This window comes from Dermacentor silvarum, chromosome 9 (assembly GCF_013339745.2).
Source record: "Dermacentor silvarum isolate Dsil-2018 chromosome 9, BIME_Dsil_1.4, whole genome shotgun sequence".
In the NCBI taxonomy this organism is placed as follows: Eukaryota; Metazoa; Arthropoda; class Arachnida; order Ixodida; family Ixodidae; genus Dermacentor; species Dermacentor silvarum.
In genome coordinates, this window is record NC_051162.1 from 106,590,337 (window position 1) to 106,609,997 (window position 19,661).

A 19,661-nucleotide genomic window follows, 5' to 3' on the forward strand; every position below is an offset into this window, starting at 1 on the left:
CGGCGCAAGATAACTCATGGTCATAATTACGACCTCTCTACGTCTACAAGTTTCTTCTGAACACTGCGTTAACCTAAAAATCGGCAAATCTAAAACAATCCCGACAAGTGAAAAATGCCCTCTCTACGCCCAACACTCATGTGACAATTGGTTTTCACAACAATGGCTTGCTGGCATCGAAGTATGAAACACAATTGTCGGTATTGCCAGCTTTTTGTACAATGTTTCGCAGCAGGCGAAGGCGGGTTTTCTTATCCCGCGTCGCGCGAACTGGCATGCAGTACATTGCGGTGGCTTTAGCCACCGTTTGCTTTGTGGTGGTAAGCGGATACCATAACTGTACGAGTAAGTACTCATTTCAAGAAGTGCATGGTAGCTGACGAGTCCATCGCTGCGACGTCATTTGTCATACTAAAAAAAACTCAATCGACCATCGACATCCTCTGTACACGATATAGCAGCATCGCTGCAAAGCGCAGTCGCCACGTTGGCTCGGTATTTTGTTTCAGAGTAGGGGGCGTTGTTCTAACTCCGCCGCGCGCAAAAAGATCCCGCGCGAAATGGTTTCGGTGCAACGCGAAGAAGATACACCACCTCTAGAGTGTGTTTTTATTTTATTCATTCGTTGGGGCTGTTGCTATCATCCACTCGGAGTCCTTAAAAACAAAACGAAGGATGTATGGAATATCAGTACAGAAAGGGTTAATTTGTAAACTCGTGACAACTGCTGCTAAGACGAACACATATTACCACCCTATTTGCTTCCTGACTTCCTGTAAGTCATGTCCGGTCAGCGTCTTGTCAGCGTTCCTGAAGTAGGAAGTTTTTTTTTTTTTTTGTTATCATGACGCAAGCGATATCGCACCAAACTGACGTGCGCCAAGATTCACAGTCATAAATCTGGAAGCGGCATAACTACTACAAAGCGTTAGTAGGCAGCCATATGCAAACACGAAGGGAAAGAGAGTGTCCCATTTTCGCTGTGTTGCTTTAAATTTACCTTGTATTGTTATTACTATAGTTCTAGCTCCGAAATAAGGAAGGTTCGTCGTGTGCGAATACAGGCGGCTTTACGAGCCCTTATGTAACGGAGGTACTAGTACTATGACCAGAATACACCTAGGCAGCTTGCTATACAAGCCAGCTGTATTGTTGAGGAGTATAGGTAATAATTGAAAAAATCAAATTGTTTGGTTTCACGTGCCAAAACCATGACATTATCACGAGGAATGCCGTAGTGGTGGACTGCGAATTGATTTTTACCACTTGAGGTTCTTTGACGTACACCGAATTCATGGTACGCGATCGTCTTTGCATTTCACCCCCTCGAAATGCGGCCTCCGCGGCCGGGATTCGGTCCCACGCTCTCGGGCTTAGTTGCGCAATGCTAAACCCACACGCCGCCATGGCAGATTAGTGTAGCTCTTGACGTGTTAGTTTGTATATTATTGCGCTTGTAAGAGCGACGCCTTCATATCTCTGTATAGCTCGGAGATATCGTTCCTGGATCGCCCTGCTGTTTGTTGATGAGTTCTTTCACGTTCTGTCAGCACAAGTGCACTACGTAATGAACCACAGTATGCATTCCAACCCGAAGCTGACGCGCAACTAAACTGGAAGCTTACGCTCATACTTTCGATGTTTTATTGCGGAGTTCGTGTTTGCGCTGGTATGCATGCTAATAGAATGTACCCTTTCAAAGCGGCCGAACGAGTGACTGCGAAACTGCACCGGACAGCGTAGTGATGTTTCCTAGTGCTTGTCACATACCGGTCAGGCAGTAGGGCAACCAAATACAACATAGGTTTCGAAAACCTATGTGCAATGACGCGATGTGATTCCCATCAATGGAGGAGTCATGAGAATAAATGCTTCTAACATATGGTGCACCGTATATTTCACAAGCCTCTTGAATTGAAACGGGTACGGGTATAAGATTTTGCGTACCCGCCGTGGTTGCTCAGTGGCTATGGTGTTGGGCTGCTGAGCACGAGGTCGCGGGATCGCATCCCGGCCACGGCGGCCGCATTTCGATGGGAGCGAAATGTGAAAACGCCCGTGTACTTAAATTTAGGTGCACGTTAAAGGACCCGAGGTGATCCAAATTTCCGGACTCCCCTACTACGGCGTGCCTCATAATCAGATCGTGGTTTTGGCAAGTAAAACCCCATAATTTCAGATTTTGCGTCTGCAGTGTAGGTGATAATATGAAACAGCACACGTGGAAAATTAGCCCTTCTTTCCTTCGTCTACACGCGTCATGCTCATGGCACGTACGGAGCACATGCGGTGCCTTTTCTAATTGAGCCAGGTTGGTACAATATTTAGTCGAATTTCGGAATTGAGAAATTATCAGTAAAGCATTGCCTAATGTTTACTTTACCTTACCGAAACCCTTGTATCTCCAATTCAGATCCAGAAGGCTGCGAGTCTCCAACATGCAGCGATCTGGAAGTGCCCGTGTTCGGGAACCCTCGGCAAGACAAGTTCTGCAGGCCTTTGTATGCGCCACCTTCGGAGGTGGAGAAACTCCGCACATGCCTCTGCAAGAAGGGTTACGTGCGTAACTCGTGGGACGAGTGCGTGCCAAGGAAGATGTGCATGCGCTGCAAGTTCCGTTGGCAAAGGGACTTTCACACCTGTGCCTCCGGCTGCCCGGCGACTTGCAACAGAGCGGACGACGTGGTATGCCAGATTCCTTGCGCTCCCGGATGTGAGTGTCCACCAGGCTGGAAGCAGTAAGTTCAGTTTCAGTACGGCTTGCTGTTAAGCTAGGTTGCCCAGGCTCACCTTGGGAGAAATAACGCAAGAGAAGATGACACATTCGACTACACGACAGCGTACGTGCCACTAAAATGAAATGTTGGAAGTGATATCCGCCCGTCGTCTGCTTTTGTACGATTATATTAGTCGTCTGCTGTTATGCGATTTCTGACGACGGGATAGGTGCCCTTAACAACTTTAGTCGTTAGCGGCACATGTTCTGTTGTCGTCTCTAACGAATCTTCTTTTGTGTTATTTCTTTCAAGACCACGATTTCGTAATGCGTAACCTGCGCAACTCTACACAGCTCATGAAAGTACTAGCTTCCAAGACAATTATACGAGAAAAATTGGAATACGCATCAGCCATTTGTAACCATCGCTAGATTTGCCTCACAAACGCCCTTGAAGAAGTTCAGAATTGTGCCATCCTGTTTATGCACTCCGTTTTCTAATATGATATCATAGTAGCTTTTCGAAAAGTAGATTCTATTATGAGAACCATTTCCCGTCACCGTTTCACTGCTAGCTTATCATCATTCCGTGCATTATATCACTGTGCAGTCATTCATTGCACTATAGATTTTTCCACCGTCACCAATATCCCATCGCACAATCAGTAGTTAAAGGTAATCTGTCCTCACGCTTGCAGCGTATGTTGCAGCTTCTTTTCTTTTCCTGGCACACCCAAAAATTGGAACGACCTTGCTTACATTCTTTTTGTCGCAGCGTTTGCACCAAATGGCAGCAGTTTCGGCACGATCGTGGCGCAGGCCTTTCTCATATTTCAGCTCACTCAATATGAAGAGAACGGACAACTTTCCCCAACCAAGTCCTTCTGCTATCATTCTATCAGTAATTCAGCGGTCACTGAGCGAAATAAAGCACAGAGAATTGGTGGTTTCATCTTCGCACGAGGATGATGGCCTTCGCAATCTTGTAGATGTACATCCTTGGGATATATCTGGCGTCGTTTTTCTGGCCTTTACTGCCTTTCTTAAACGCTGGATTCGCGTAAGCACAGCTATCTCGTTTAGAGCATTCGTTCCATTGGACCTTGCAACATTTGATGAATTTATGAAATATGAATGCTCATTTGGTGAAATAATAATGAAACATTTCATGAAATACAATTGCTGAATTTCACAAGTTTGAAAAGGATCCTCTTTATTTTGCTTCTGTGCACGAGGACATGGCAAACAATCCGAGGTGGTTAAAATACTTCCGCAGCCTGTACGACAACTTGCCTCATAATTATGTGGTCTTTCTGGCACGTAAAATACAGGAATTTCTTTTTTTGCGTTTTCTTTTTCTATCGCCAATTTCACCGAGTAAAAATTAGCTGCACAAAAATGTGACTTGCCAAGAGCAGTCCGGCTCATACTAGAGCTCAACCGCGTCTCTTCTAGTGGAAAGAGCGCGAGAGCGGTGCCACAACACCCTCTCCCACTTTTTTACTCACTCACTGCATAAGCTTTTCGGACAGACCTCGCACATCGTTAGAATAAGAAAAGCGGAATGCATGGATTTCGACGATCACAAAGAAATCCATTTATCCGCCGCAGTGGCTTAGTGCCGTGGCATGGCACTGCTAAGCACGAGGTAGCGGGTTCCATTGATGCTCACGGCGGCAGTACTAAATGGCAAAATGCAAACACGCCCATGTGCCGTGCGATGGGTGCACTTAAAGAATTCCAGATGGTCAAGATTATTCTGGAGTCCCCCACTACAGTCTGCCTCACAATCATGTCATGGTTATGGCGCGTAAAACCCAAGAATGCAATTTTTCTAACAAAAAGATATGCACATAACACGCTGGAAGCAATCAAAGCTTCCCAATTACTGTCGATGCGCAAAATTATGTTTACATTACCCATCGCAGCTGCCTTAGCGCCTACGGTCTTACGGCTGATAAGCACGAGGTCGCAGGATCAACTCCCGGCATTTCGCTGGGGCTGAAATGCAAAAACGCCCTTGTCCAGTTCATTGGGGGCACAGTTAAAGTGGTCAAAATTATTCCGGAGTCTCATTGGCACGTAAAAGCCCACAATTCAATTCAATTCAATTTGATACACGAAACTTTACTAGAACGCATTTGTTTTCGTTTGGGAAATGTAGTCATCCTTTCTAGAATTGCAGATAACATTTGTGTCAAGGTAAGCTGCTTGAAATACATGGTACTATCTTGTATTTCGTTATATATTGAACAACCTATCTTAAGTGTGCTCAGCTCAACAATGTTTATATTTTGAGGTAAAATTGTGCTTTCATAATACTCAAGCTGTGAAAAGCTCGAATTTATTTCACGTGTATGGAAGTTATTGGTTCTATAGTTTGAAGAGTAAACGTACCCCAGAATAGCAAACAATATTCGAAATAGAAGTAAGCTATTGATTACTAAGGAGTAGTTTTAAACTTACGCTGTTACTGAAACAAGTTTCCGTAGACTGCAAGCATTGATAACTTAAGCTTCTGGGATAATCAATATTCTAGTGGACATTAAGAGAAAAAAAAGAGAACTGGGCAGGCCATGTGATGCATAAGGTAAAAAAGTCGCAGGTTCGCCCAAAAAGGCGCAGCATCAATTGCGAAAGCAAATTAGTAGAGCTATGCGGACTAAGGATAGTAGTTTTATCAGCTGTACAAACTTGCGCGTATTCGCTTGCTAACTGAATTAACAAGCCTGGTGTCAGAGCACACAAGCAAGCAATAGATCGCATTCGATGACCGCGCAAAACCGCTGTTAAAACGCTGGCGTGAGCAAGCGCGCCAGCAGCAGCGTGCGAAGGTTCGTGTGGTCTATCGCTTGAACGGAAACTAAGCGGCAAAAGCACAGCGCATACAAAGGTAGGAGCTGCGTTGCAGATCGCTTTCAAGATACGGTGAGCGCGAGCACCCGCCGCCGCGCAAAGTACCAAGTACGCAGTTGCTCGCACAGCAGAAGCCGCACTCGTCCCTCCCGCGCTGCTTTCCCGCTTTCCTCCTTTCGCCTGCGAGATTCCAGTTCCTATTGCGCCCTTTACGCACCTTTAGTGCGCAGGATTTTAGGCCCCTTTACAGCCACCCTACACCTACCCACTGTCATTGATCATACCATTGCTCACTCACTACACCACGTCTTGGCGCTCTTTGGCCATAGCTGGCCCTTGCGCCAGAAAACAACATATATCATCATCATCATCATCATTCCTATTGCGCCCGGTCGCAAGATACGCATTTGGTGCCGCAGCACAACGTCGCCCCCCCTCCCTCCCTCTCATTTTCCCACGGCCTTTCGCACAACGGAAGACGTCGCGTTTGGTCTCCGCCATGCGTTCGCTTCCCGTGAAAAAGCACGCGTCCCTCGCGTGCTTTCACGCGCACAAATACAGCATACAGCGTGGGGCAACGTTTTATTGCGATAGCAATTATATGGACACTTGAACCGGATTTCTGCCGTCGTCGTCGCCGTCGCCGTCGCCGTCGCCGTGAGGTTCCCTATAGATAAAATCTTCGCCGCGCGCCGTATGCCCGAGAGGAAGCGTGCGGAGACGCGCGCTATCACGGAGAGCGAACGCACTCAATCTCCCACGCGCAAGCAAGGAAGCAGGAAGCCAGCGCCGGAGGGAGCAAGGGGGGGGGGGGGGGGGCGCACTTCTCTGCCAACAACCGCGCTCGTCGCTCGCTCGCACCGTCTCTTATCTCCACACGGCTCTGACCTTTAAGTGCATTCGCCGCTCAGTTTCCGTTGAAGCGATAGACCGCACGTACCTTCGCCCGCTGCGGCGTATGCTTGCTGCCAGCGTTTTGACAGTCGTTGTATGCTGTCATTCAGAGTGATCTCTTCGTGTTTGTGCGCGCTCACACCACGCTTGTTCATTCAGTTCGTAATAGTCGGGCCACATTTTCCAACGCACGCTACACACGCAATGCTGCCCGGATCGGCAGTGCAGCGCTACAGGTGTGTCCCTTCGCACGCGCGCTGCCCACGGGAAGCGCTTCTCATCAACACCACCGTTTCACACGCGCCTTCTCGTGGTCATTGTGTCTCTCTTCATGTCGGTCTACTTACGCCGCAGCACACCTGCTTACTTAATCAGCTCATGTTTACTACAATTCATATTGCTACCAAAGCCACTCACCTTACTTCGTATGACATTGCTGTGTTGCTATCGCATTCATTGCTTCGCCCTTAGGGCGAAACTGTGACATTTTTTATCGCCCTTGGACTTTATACGTAACCTCACGGCGACGATGATGGCAGAAATCCGCCTATAGTGCTCATATAATTGCTATCGCAATAAAAAGTGGACCATTAGAGTTACGGAATGAGTGCCAAAGGAAGGGAAACGTAGTCGAGGACGGCAGAAAATTAGCTAGGTGAGGTGATGAAATTAGGAAATCTGCACGTGCAAGTTGAAATCAGTTAGCGCAAGACAGGGGTAATTTGTGATCGCTGGGACAGCCTTCGACCTGCAGTGGACATAAAAATGGCTTGATAATGATGGCGTTCAAAGTTAGATGTCAATAAAAATGGCCATACAAATGTTTATGCTGCTTAGAGGATGTTTGATATCATTTCGGAATTGTAATTTAATATTATTCCTGTAGGGAACATTTCGAGCTCTAAAAAATATGAGCGTTGTTTTTAATTGTCCCATTAAATCCTATTAGCTTCTATCCGCGGGGGAAATATCTTGTATCCAATTATTTGTCCTGGCTTCTAAATTCACTACGTTGAAATCATTAAAGAATAAAGTCCTGTCACCTGCGTAGAATGGAATGTCGCCAGTGGGTTATATTTTACATATATCAATGTTATACAATATACAAGAAAAATACAAACGTTCCATTATGGAGCGCTACGTAACACAAATCGGTATTACCCTGTGCTCACAGACGACTTCCCCGAGTCTATTACATTTCTTACGCATTCTCACGCAGCTGGAAGTTGAACTGAGTACACGGCTCTTGATTCCACAGCTTTTTTTAGAAATATTGAATGTTTCACTGAAACAAGACCTTTTTTATTCTGGTCACACTCCCGTCCACTCTTAAAAAAGAAACTTTTTTAAGGGGATGGCTCTGCCATACAAGAATCATCCCCACCAATCTGGCGCTCGTTTCCACTCCCTAACACGGCACATCCTGTATTTTTCTGTCAGGAACACTATGGGACGAAGGGACGCGCTTGTTATATCGGAAAATAAGTGGCAGTGTGCACCTTATTAAATAAATCGAAATTTAAATACGCGATATCTATGAGTGGCAATATGTTCGGTTAAATTGTGCACTTTCTGCAATATGATCGTTTAAGTTTCCGTTTCAAATGAATACATGAGTGTTGCATTTGTTTACCCTAAGTACAATATCTCTCAAAATGTTTGCGCGGAGGAAGTTCATTTTATTTTTTCCCCTCGCTCAAAAATAAAAGTCAGAAACGCAGTGCAATTTTGCCACAAGGCATTTCGCAGTCGGATTTTATTAACCAATACCTACCGAAAAATAATGCGTTAGGGTTCATCATGCAAAGAAACTTGAAGATCGCATATCAACTAGTTTACTTTTACATAGTACTGTAGCTATATTCTTATGGTACAAGAAAACTACATTGTACTTATGGTACAAGAAAACAATAAAATTAGCAGGCTACAACTTAGCGACTGCCCGGAGAAAGTACTCAGGTGCGGGCGCCGCTATACCACGTGATGCCAGTGGAGCGCGCAACTTCCGCTCACATATCAACACTGGCCCTCGGGAAACCGATGGCTCGAGGTGCATATATACTATTCCGTCCAAATGGGAAACCAGCTGTGCCGTATGCCGCTGCGCTGCGTGAGAACGTATTCCAAGGATGAAATCCTAAATGCGCACCGCCATGTCCACGAATGGCTTGTAAGGGTGAGCCCCATGGAGAAATTCCGAACTCAGTCCAACCGTTTCCGATTATCCTAGCGGGTAAAGATAGGCCCCATGGGTAGAACCCGAGGGCGGCCCCGTACTGCGGTGTCCATATAAGTGATGGCGTAGCCCATGGGTGCGGAAATTGTGCAGCCCACGGGTATCGCAGGAAACCAGCACCGCTGTAACCAAATGAAGGCGTATGGAATGGGTGAAGTCCGAAGCGGCCACCGTGATATCCTGCTGTTACGAGGGGTGGTGAACCCACCATGTGTCCTCTGCCACGGGCTGCACCGTGTAGTCCTGTATTAAGTGCACCCACTGCTTCCGTAACGATACCGAACCTGTTATTCACATCGGAAATAAACAGTGGCCCAGCAGCCGGTGACGTTCTATTGTCTGCTGCGGGAGGCCCACTAGCAAGACTTAAACGCGTGCCTGGAACTGTGACTTCGAAACCCACATTACGATTAAGGTGAGCAATAGGTGGTTGTGCGCTTTCTCCTCTGGCCCCACCTCCGGAAGGCATGGCAATAGAAGGCGATAGTGTGGCTTCTGTACCTCCGCTAGGTTGCGTCGCGACAAGGCCGGCGTGGCCGTTAATTGCTGTAGCCGCTGAATTTGTTCCCGTTACAGTGCTGGCAAGTCCTGTAGTACCATGTGAGTACGCACCTTCTGCGGTATTGCGGGTAATTGTACTTGAAACTGTGCCCCCTGAGCTCGTTCCTAAAGGAGCTGGGCGATGCACGGTAGCCCCAGGTGAGCTTGTGGCTTCAGTACCCGACGGGAGAACATTGCCAGCTGTTCCAGTGGTAATAGGTAAATGCGTACCTCCTGTTCCCGTACTTACAGTGGATCCACCAAGTTCTGCAGTACTACTTGTCGACACATGTCCTGAGGGAGCAAGCAAGGCCGTACTGCCTGGAGGGCCTACGACGCCTCGCGTGATATTGGCAGTGACTGGAACCCTTTCTCCTCCGCCCGTATTTAGAGTTATGTTAGGCTTAAACAAAGGTTTCGTACGGGCGTGCGACGGGCACATTGCCTCCAGAATGCACGATTTCTGGCCACCTCGCTCCAATTCAACGTAGCCCTTTTTACAGATGCAGGCGCCCTTATCGCATTGAAAGTCGCATCTATTGGGTTGGCTGTCGCCGCACTTAGGACGACAATTCGAAACACACGACTGGAAACTTGAGTTCGCTGGACATTTCGGAAGACACTTCTTGGCCTTGATGCACATCTTTGGGAGTTTCGGGTGCCTGCATAAAAAATACATTATTAACGGAGTTACTTTATATCGCAAGATCTGAATGAATAGCTTTTGACGCCATAGAAGGTAGGAGAGCACAGCTTGTTAAATAGAGAGTGCATATTGACACTTGCACTTATTTATCCTTTTTCCGGGAACTGAAGTGCATTCGCTAACAGCTAGTGTTATTGCTCTACGCAAGACACGCCGGCATTTTTGGGGACTTACTTGAAGGTAAACATTTATTCTATCTGTTATGTATGTTCTCGCCGAACCTTGTGTAATCCGATTGCATGCGCTAGATGAATTGTTTATTATTTTCTGGGAGGCATGCGGGCACGAGCAATTATGCTGGGACCTTCGACCAGTCGTGTATAAAAGCCGACGCGCTTGGCCCGCAAATCAGACTATCGACGATCGCCGACTGTGCTCGCCGCTATGGTTACGCTTTGAATGTTACTTGCGATTAGGGGACCAAGTTTTCTGAATAATGAGGTTCGTAATTCGCAGTTTTGCTAATGTATTCTCGACCGTCACTACAATGCGACATCGTATCATACACCGACATGCAGGGCAATCACCTTGGTCAAAGAACCTCTATCGCTTATGTAAAACTAGTACTAACAAAACAAAATAAAGCTACCGGGCTTGTTTAAGTCGATGAGAGACGAACCAGTGAAATTTGCAAGCATTACTGCATCAATCGAAAGCGGGCAATTCTTGTACCTGAAGAGCACGAAGATCTCCATGGTTTAATACCATTTCAGAAAGGAATAAAGAGACCAAACAGGTGCGCACAATAAACGAAAGCATTAAACCCAGGAAAGTTGTAACAGTGATTCTCACGGATAACATGCTAGGTTTCTATTCGATATCATAGACAACAAAACTCTTAACTTCTTACTTTATCGATACTACAAGCGGACTGTAACATTCGGTTCCTTGCCCCTTCCCAGTTTGCATACAAGAGATGAGTCACATCGAGGGAAAGAATGCTACCAGCTCGCTCTCTATGGAGGGAATAGTGGCAGTAGTTTTGATGTCATACGGTGGTCTAACTCTCTTGCTGCACATGTCTAAACAACTACATGCTACACTGCACTCTTCTGCGAGCATCGCAGAAACTCGATGACGTCGTGCCTTGGGGTCCTAGTATACGGAACGCTCATCCACATTTTAAAATGCAATTTAACGCAATCTTGTTTAAACCCCGAGGATCTTGCTTGTCCGAAAAAATTTGAATATTGTTTGTTCGCTTCTCTAATGGCACGTACTGGTGGGTGTCGCCGAACCCTAATAGAAATCTCACTTACACTACCCAACCAGGCGGGCAGTCACAACCAGCGGTACACGGCTTGTTGCATGACGTGCCGAATGGCATGTTACAGGTTGCGGGGCATCCGGGTGCGCATGTGCGATAATCTCTTTGCCATCGGAACTTGCAAGGTATGCACTTCTTTCGCGGGATGCATTCGCCCCAGGAGTTGCGCAGGTACCGCTGCTTGCACACGCAGCTGCGGAGCTTGTGCAGCTCCCAAGCGGGCGTGAACAGAGGTCGGCAGAAGCTGTCCTGCCGGGGCTTTCCCTGCACGGGAACTTCCAGGGGTCCGCATGTTGAAGGGCCACCACATCCTCCGGACTCTGCATTGACAATGCAGGCGCGCACTGATCACGTAATGCCGTACGATAAACAAACAAAAAAAGTTGTCGCAGTTTCACCTGAAAGGTGAAGCATCAATTGCGATAGCAAATTTGTAGAGAGCTATACGGAGTAATGATATTAGCTTTATCAGCTGTATAAACTTGGACATGCAGCAGCACCGGCAACGCGCAGAACTGTTGTCGACGCCGTCGGCGTTTTGCCCGCGTTCGCTCAAAATGCGTGCGGCGTTGGTGACTGTTGCCGGAGCCTGTGATATAAATAGGCACTTGGTGCCGCAGCTAAACGTCGCCTCCCTTCCCTCCCCCTTCCCCCCCTCCCCCACGGCGTCTCGCGCATCGGAAGAAGGCGCGTTTGCTCTACATATATGGTGATTGTAAAGGAGGAAAGAGACGCCTACTTCTGCAGCCCTTAAGGAAGCACGGCGCAGAACGCGCGTTTGTTCTCCGCCGTGCGTTCACTCCCCGTGAAAGAGCGCGTCCTTCGCGCCCTTTCACTCGCACATACAGCGTTCGGCAGCGCGCGGTCACGATTTCATCTCCATTGACGTCATACGGAACCTCACGGCGACGGCGACGGCGACGGCGACGGCGACGGCGACGCCGACGGCGACGGCGACGCCGACGGCAGAAATCTGCTTTTGAGTGTCCATATAATTGCTATCGCAATAAAAAATCTGTCACAGTTTCACCCGAAAGGCGAAGCAGCAATTGCGATAGCAAGTTAGTGGAGAGCTATACGGAGTTAGGATAGTAGTTTTATCAGCTGTGCAGCTGTGTAAACTTGGACATGCAGCAGCGCCAGCAACGCGCAGAACTGTTGTCGACGCCGTCGGCGTTTTGCCCGCGTTCGCACCGAACGCGCGCGGCGTTGGTGACTCTTGCCGGTGCCTCTGGGGGCGGCTCGGAGGTTTTCGACGAATCAGAATGGGACACTCGTCGAGCTGCGTCGGAAATCTTACCCACCTTCTCGCCTCGCAATGTTGTTATATAAATACGCATTTGGTGCCGCAGCTAAACGTCCCCTCCCCTCTCTCCCTCCCGTCCCGCCACGGCCTTTCGCGCGACGGAAAAAGTCGCGTTTGCTGTCTATATATGGTGATTGTAAAGGAGGAAAGAGACGTTTAATTCTGCAGCCCTTCAGGGAGCACGGCTCAGAACGCGCGTTTGCTCTCCGACGTGCGTTCGCTTCCCGTGAAAGCGCACATCCCTCGCCCCCTTTCACTCGCACATACAGCGCCCGGAGCGCGGCGACGATTTCATCGCCGTTGACGTCATACGGAACCTCATGGCGACAGCGACGCTGACGGCAAAATTCGCTTTGGAGTGTCCATATAATTGCTATCACAATAAAAATACATGCAAAATTGATAATGAACCAAGCTGCATGCCAAAGGTGCAACTTGACTGGCATGCCATTTCTCAAAATTGTTGAACTATAGTAATGACCACCTTTTTTTCTCCCACGCATGTAGTGCGCAGTAGCATAACACACTGCCCTACGCTGGCTGTGATTCTGCACTGTTTTCTATCAAATTCTCAGACATGCACCTTGACTTCACACAGCACTCTCGTTTTTTCAAACATGTTAATATGCTTATTGTTCTCTATGCAGACACCCGGTCTTGGTAAGGATGTGCATCAGGGCTGACAAGTGTCCTCGGAGATGTCCACGTCATTCGTCGGTTCAGGAATGCGTCTCGAGCTGTGCGCCGCGGTGCGGAAAAACTCCGCCTCTAAAGTGCGTCACCAGTTGCGGAACGCCCTCTTGCGTTTGCGATAAAGGGTACACCGAATATCTGCGAGCAGGGGTGAAGTCCTGCGTTCCGCAAGAAAAATGTTCCAGGCTCATCCGCTTGAGAAATTTGTTTCTACCTAAGAGGACAGATTTTTCCATCGACCGAGGAACGTCCTTTGGTTCCGCTGGGCATCTGGCAACCGAGACAGGCACGAGCAGAACGCGGTCACAATGGCGTGCAGAAGGTCTATCACCCCTATTTGAAGAATCACGTGTCACGGTATTGTATAATGGGGCACCTGTCGAACATTACCCAAGGGCTCCGGCCAGATTAGGCACTTTCGCATCGGGTGGGACTGCAAGATATGGTGGGGTAGATTTAGGATTTCACCCATGGCCTGTTCCGTTACGGAGTTCCGCAGGACTTGGTTGGAGCGCCCTTGGAGCTTACCCATTGGCTACTGCATCACGTGTGACTGCGGGGTATGGACTGAAGGGTTACGGAGTTTACCCATGGGCTACACCTTTAGGTTTTCCTCACAGATTTGACAGGGCCAGTTCCGTGTACTTCCCGTGGGGTACTCCGTTACGGGGTACCATCGGATACGGCTGGGCTGGTTACGGAATCTATCCCTGGGGAACGCCATTATTGGTTACCCCCGTGTACGGAGGGTCCGGTTTTGGGTTTCGCCCGTGGGGTAGACTGTCATCGGGTGTACCTAGGTATGACGGCTCTGGTTTTTGACTTCTCAGGTAGTATACATCGATATAGTGGCGCATAATAGATAGAACTAGGCATTAGAATGCGACCAGAGAGTGTATCCAATTCGTTCCTGTTGGTATAGCAACCATAATACGCAAACACAACGACAAAGTTGTATTCCCATAAACGTGTATGTTGAGGTCATATCGTACGACATTTAAATATCCTTCTCGCAGAGAGTCCATACGTGACCGCAACGTAATGCGAATTGGCAGGCATAGGAATATAAAAAAAATATTATCGAAAGGGCTCGTAGGACAGGTGAATAAAATTGATTTCTCGTAATTTTTCCTGCAAAAAAAATTAATAAAACTGATTTTTGAGGAAATCTGCAGGCATTTGCAGTGCATTTAAAAAAGTCGCGCTCTCAAGTTTAACCACATTAATTACAACTAATAGCAAATTTCTAGATTTACAGATGTGCTCTCACAATAAAATGATAAATTAGACAAAGGTGGTTTCGTGAGCAAAAAGCAGTGAATTGAGGGATTGACCTATTTAAAATATTTTCAGACGAATTATGCAGAAACTATTCAGAACGGATTAAACCCATCAACACAGCCGGCCAAGTAGGTTTTAATGGGCCAATTCAGCAGAATTTATAAAAAGGTTTGATTTTTTGCATGTAGCATCCCAATTACTGATGGAGCTGTGTAAAACAGTGTAGGGAAACTCAAATATGCACAATGACTGCTACAATACGCCATAGAATATATGCGTGCATACCATGTTTTGTCACTCCTTGACCAATGCTTATAGGGTAATGGAATTTTCCACTCATTCTTCTGCACAACTTTTCACACTACAAAAAGAAAGGAAACAAGTTACCAAGTGAAGGATTTTCTGCAAGCTACAGGCCAAGTCGAGCTCCACAAACATGAAGGAGTCATCGGACGTGATTGTCAAAACGAGCGAATAGCTTTATGCATCCACTGAATAATTGGTCAAGATCGTTCGTTGGCGTTGCGCTGCTTTCCATTTTTCTGCAGTTTCGAAGTGAGAAATTTGTAGCCGAGCCTCGTGTCATGGTCGCAGTTCTTGCCTCGTTCTTCTGCATTCAAAGCCTCCTCCCGTTCACGGCAAGCCTCGGGTCGCTTTCCCAGCTTATCTTCCTTTTCTGCCACTGTCATCGCAGCAGGACGCTGAGCGCCCGCTACACCAATCCACAAGGCTTGCCAAGCGCTGGCATGACGTCACCTCCTCTGCGACCAACCAGCGGGGTCCGGAGACGCCAGCGCCTTTCGCTTGGCCTCTGCGTTCTGCCAGATGGCCACTGGCTCTACCTCCGCGGCAGCTGTCCCCTTCTCTCCAAGGCGATACCACCTTATCGCTCTATCAGCGGCTAAATTTCGGCCGCTGAGCTTGAAAACAACTTTGGTTCCCTTTGACACACACTTAAACATACGAACTGCAGGCTGTGTCCTAGAAATATGGTGGGTCGACATCTATTGCTACTGGTCTCAGTCCCATGCGCCCTCCAGTAGTGTGAATAGTGCGTACAGCTTTCATGAACCGTGTTAGGCAACAACAAAAAGGCCTCAACTTTAGAGAAACTCAAATATGGAGCGAATTTCATAGACACAAGCACACAAGCGCACACATCACCGTGCTTATCTCAACTAAAGAGGTTTCACGTCCCACTTCAGCTTTGCTTCATGTGCGCCCCAAGTAGCGTTTGTTACGCACTACTACAGCTGTGATTGAAAGCGACACCAAAGAAAAAAGCAAAGTTAGGCAAGACCTGTCAATCACTTCTAGATCATAAGATACGTTACTAATACAACTAGCGGAGTTGTTGTAAACAAGAAAATTAAAAACCCCTAAAGCTTATCATGGCGTGATTAGGTTTGGGCACCTTCCGCTCTAGACCGGTCAGTAGTTTATTGGTGAAGAATAATTATGTGGCATTCTCAAGCTAATAAAAACTAGTAAGATTTTATAACTTTTCGAACAAAGAATTGCTAGAATATGAGATACTACTTTGAAAAAGCTGATGTAATATTAGCGTACTAGTATTGAGGTGCCGGTGCAAGATTCAACAAACGAAGCAGACATCTTTAATTATATGCTGATATGCAACCGCCATGCGCCAAGCAAATTCCCATCTGTAGCCCCGAAAAAGCAGTACTACTGCAAACTAAAAGTGGTGAGAATAAATTATAGAAAAAGCAGAGAAGTTTGCCTGGGATTGTATGCTTGCCAGCTGCTCTGCAAATGGGAAGGAAAGGGAAAGAATGATTAGGGATGATGACGATGACGATGAGTGCATGGCTACATAAAAAAAAAAGCCCGTGACATAGTGGTTTCCTTAACACACCGAGCCCAGTCCGGTGCTTTGCAGGTAGTCCAGAGTGCTATTTTAAGGGGTTGGGTAATGTTCCTAAAAAACATCCAAGGTAAAGTTATTTCCACAGCCAACAGAAAAATGAGAAAACGACGAAGAATACGCTTCATTCCAAATATAAGCTCACACCTGTCGTATCGCTTTCAATCATAGCGTTAGAAGCAATGGCCTGAGTCAGTAGAAAACGCAACAAAGAAATATATTTAAAATGGCACGGGGCATTGTTCGAGCATGCAACAGCGCAGCAGTGCTCGCGGCATCGAAAAGGACTTGGGTGTTGAGTAACATTTTCGAGACACTGAGAAGACTGTTCTGTTTTCCAGATTTATTGAGAAGTGTGCAGCTCTTCAGCTACGGGGAAGGATCCCTTTCTTTACTTCCATTAAGCAAAACACTTTAATTCAAAATCAGAGCTGCAACTGACTATGTGAGCTGCTCTGCGAATTGGCAGTTTTCGTGTTCTATGGAGGAGGAGCAAATAACTTTATTGAGTCCTGAGCAACCCCTCCTCACCCACTCTTGGTTTAGTGGTCGGCAGGAGTCGCGGGCCGCATCCACAATGGGACGGTGACCCCATGAGCCTCCGCCCTTTCGTGAGCCCTCTGGACGGCCCGGAGCTGAGTCTGGTGGTCATCGCTTCGCAGGGCGTCCTCCCAGTCTTCTTCTTTACTGAACGTTTTGCCGCTAAACGCGGAGCATTGCCAGAGCATGTGCGCTAGCGAGCACTACGATTCGCCACAATCCGGACATTGCGGCTCTACCTCTAGTGAATCAAGGCTCAGTCTGCCTCTCGAGGGGAACGACCGTGTCTGAAGCATTCTGAATATCCATGACTGTGGTCTATTGACTTCCGCGTTAGGGATGGGGAAGGCCCTCCTCGACAGCTGATAGTGCGTTGTTATTTCGTTGAAGGTGAGCAGCGGTTCTCGGAGCTACGATTCATTTACTTTAAAGGCAGCGAGTAAAACAACACAGCCCAACGTCGCGATGAGCCCGTAACGTGCCTTTTTCTTCAAACAAACATCACTTTTTATTGGGCACCCAAGTTATAAATCAATGTTGTGACCGCACCGATCTCAAACATATGCTTTGTGAAACAAATTCCTGCAAGGAAGAAATGTTTATCTTCCTGAAGATATTGTAGCACAGCTAAGATTGTGCTCGTCTCTAAAGACGGACGAGCAGCAGCGAACGTCAGTAAATGTATGGCAATCGTTGATTGTTATTTATTGAGATGAAAAAAATAGAGAAGGCCTATTCACCGTACTCTGGTTATGGCTGCTCTTTTTCGTTCGGCTAAAATTATAATAAATTGGAACAAAATATGTGTTATAGATTTTCAAAGCAGTTTTTGAAACATAATTCAGGAAGTCCAAGATAAAAAAAAAACAGTTTTCATGAAGATGCAGGATTGTGACATCATTGCTTACAGTACTTTGTAATCAGCACTCTTTATTTCTGCTCCTGTCTTCAAGATTGCTGATTACCTTGTATCATTTTCAACTGAATCACTATCGCATAGTCCCCTTTAACACACACGTTGTAATTCCGGAATTGGAACTGGTTAGTACTCAATGCCTATTAATTTAGGGACAACCCTGTAATTTAGTTGCATTACTCCAGAGTTGTTCATTCAAAAATCATTTTACGAAATACATTGGTTTTAACATATTTCTGCCGCAAACTGCAGAGCGCTTTCGAGTGAAAATAACTTTTCGAACTTGCGTGCTATTTTCTGGCGCTTTGGTTAATATTATTTCAAAAGACGCAGTGACTCAGGGTTTCTAATACATTAGAAATCATTGTGTGCCTACAGAGAGCAGTTTCGTGAGAACAACCAGAACACAGCGTAATGAGAACTTAATCACTAAGTACCAAGTATTTAACAGATTCATTAATTGCTTCGCACATTTTAATGAAGCACAACAAATGTTCTTCTTAGCAGAAAAATGCATGATATCTGCTTCACAGTCCTCAAGGAACTTGACACTACTTTGAAACAACTGAGAAGCTGTAAACATACCTATCAGATTTTTTTTTTTTTTTTTTGCAATCTGGACGCAGGTTCATAGTGTTTGTTCAGTCCACCACCATATTAATGGTTCAGTTCCATCCTGCACCTCGAACGTAGTTCGCTTCGGTGACGCACCGTCAATATTCTTCGATCACGTGCACAACTCTCTGCTCTAAACCCCACTTTGGACAAAGGGATTCCGTGGCTGAAATCTCGACTACTGCAAGCACTAAACAATTGCCTAATGATGGCTCGTTAAATGATGAGGCCATACGTCTTCCTTCTTAAGCATTTGTGAAAAAGAAATATTCACATACACAGCTTCAGGATGGAGCCACTGTTGACTCCGGCATGAGCCGTCATTGTGAATTCATTGAATTTCCCATTTTCGGTATCCCATCTGTTCTGTCTCCATGTTGCGATGAGCCCCTGTCGTGTACAGATGTTGTGGTCTAGGCTGACATGCAGGCTCTTGTTGCAGCGCCCTTAGTTTACAATTCTTTCTTCTGTTGGGTGCTAAAAGAGATATGAACTGCTATTTGTAAACTTGTAGTCGCAATATCACTTTGAAGGTGCCTGTGCGATACCTCCACCCTTGCCAAGCTGTTTACATCGTCTTGAGAGTGAAAGCAGATCAGGGACATGATCGCTCTTCAATTCGGTTCTTATTACCGTCTGTTCTGCTACGAACGCGAAAAGTCCATCTTTGTTTAAATACCACGGTTATATAGACAAACCTGCACATCCTTGCGTGTGACATACGTCACCATCTCGAAGTCTTTGTTATGCCAAAAATTGATTTTGTTCTACTGAATATAGATTAAAATGCGGCATCATGTCGGGGGCAGGGGATGTTGACACTTGCAACCCTGATTTTTAATGCCATTTTGCGGTACTTGAAACGCGCCTATTACGCGCTTGTGGCCGTCTGTGAAGACACAGAGATCCGGTTCTAACGAGCGCCACTGTTCCGAAGCGCTGACGCAACGGTATCATAAGGCCACTTCCACACGTGCCTGTGACGTCATATCCGTGACGAAGATTTGGTGTATTTGCCTCCTAGTTAGTTAGCAAGGTGATAAAATGGGAGCTACTTGCAATGTAGCATTCAAGGAGCCCACCCAAGCCCTGACATTTTTTTTTTTACTGCTGGGCTCCAGCACTGTGTGCCTGAACGTGATGTGAATAAAGTTTATTTTATCTCCTGTCTGAACATTGTAAATCTATACTTACAGTTCGGGTCTGAGAA

General features: G+C 46.7%; 1 protein-coding gene across 1 annotated transcript; it reads left to right on the forward strand.

Moving 5' to 3' along the window:
• The first annotated feature begins 232 nt into the window (after positions 1 to 232).
• On the forward strand, positions 233 to 19,583 carry LOC119464070 (uncharacterized). Its single transcript, XM_037724890.2, has 3 exons — positions 233 to 345; positions 2,414 to 2,738; positions 13,169 to 19,583. Exons 1-3 carry the CDS (start codon positions 276 to 278, stop codon positions 14,034 to 14,036), a joined length of 1,263 nt encoding a protein of 420 aa, XP_037580818.1. The 5' UTR covers positions 233 to 275; the 3' UTR covers positions 14,037 to 19,583.
• The last annotated feature ends 78 nt before the right edge of the window (positions 19,584 to 19,661 follow it).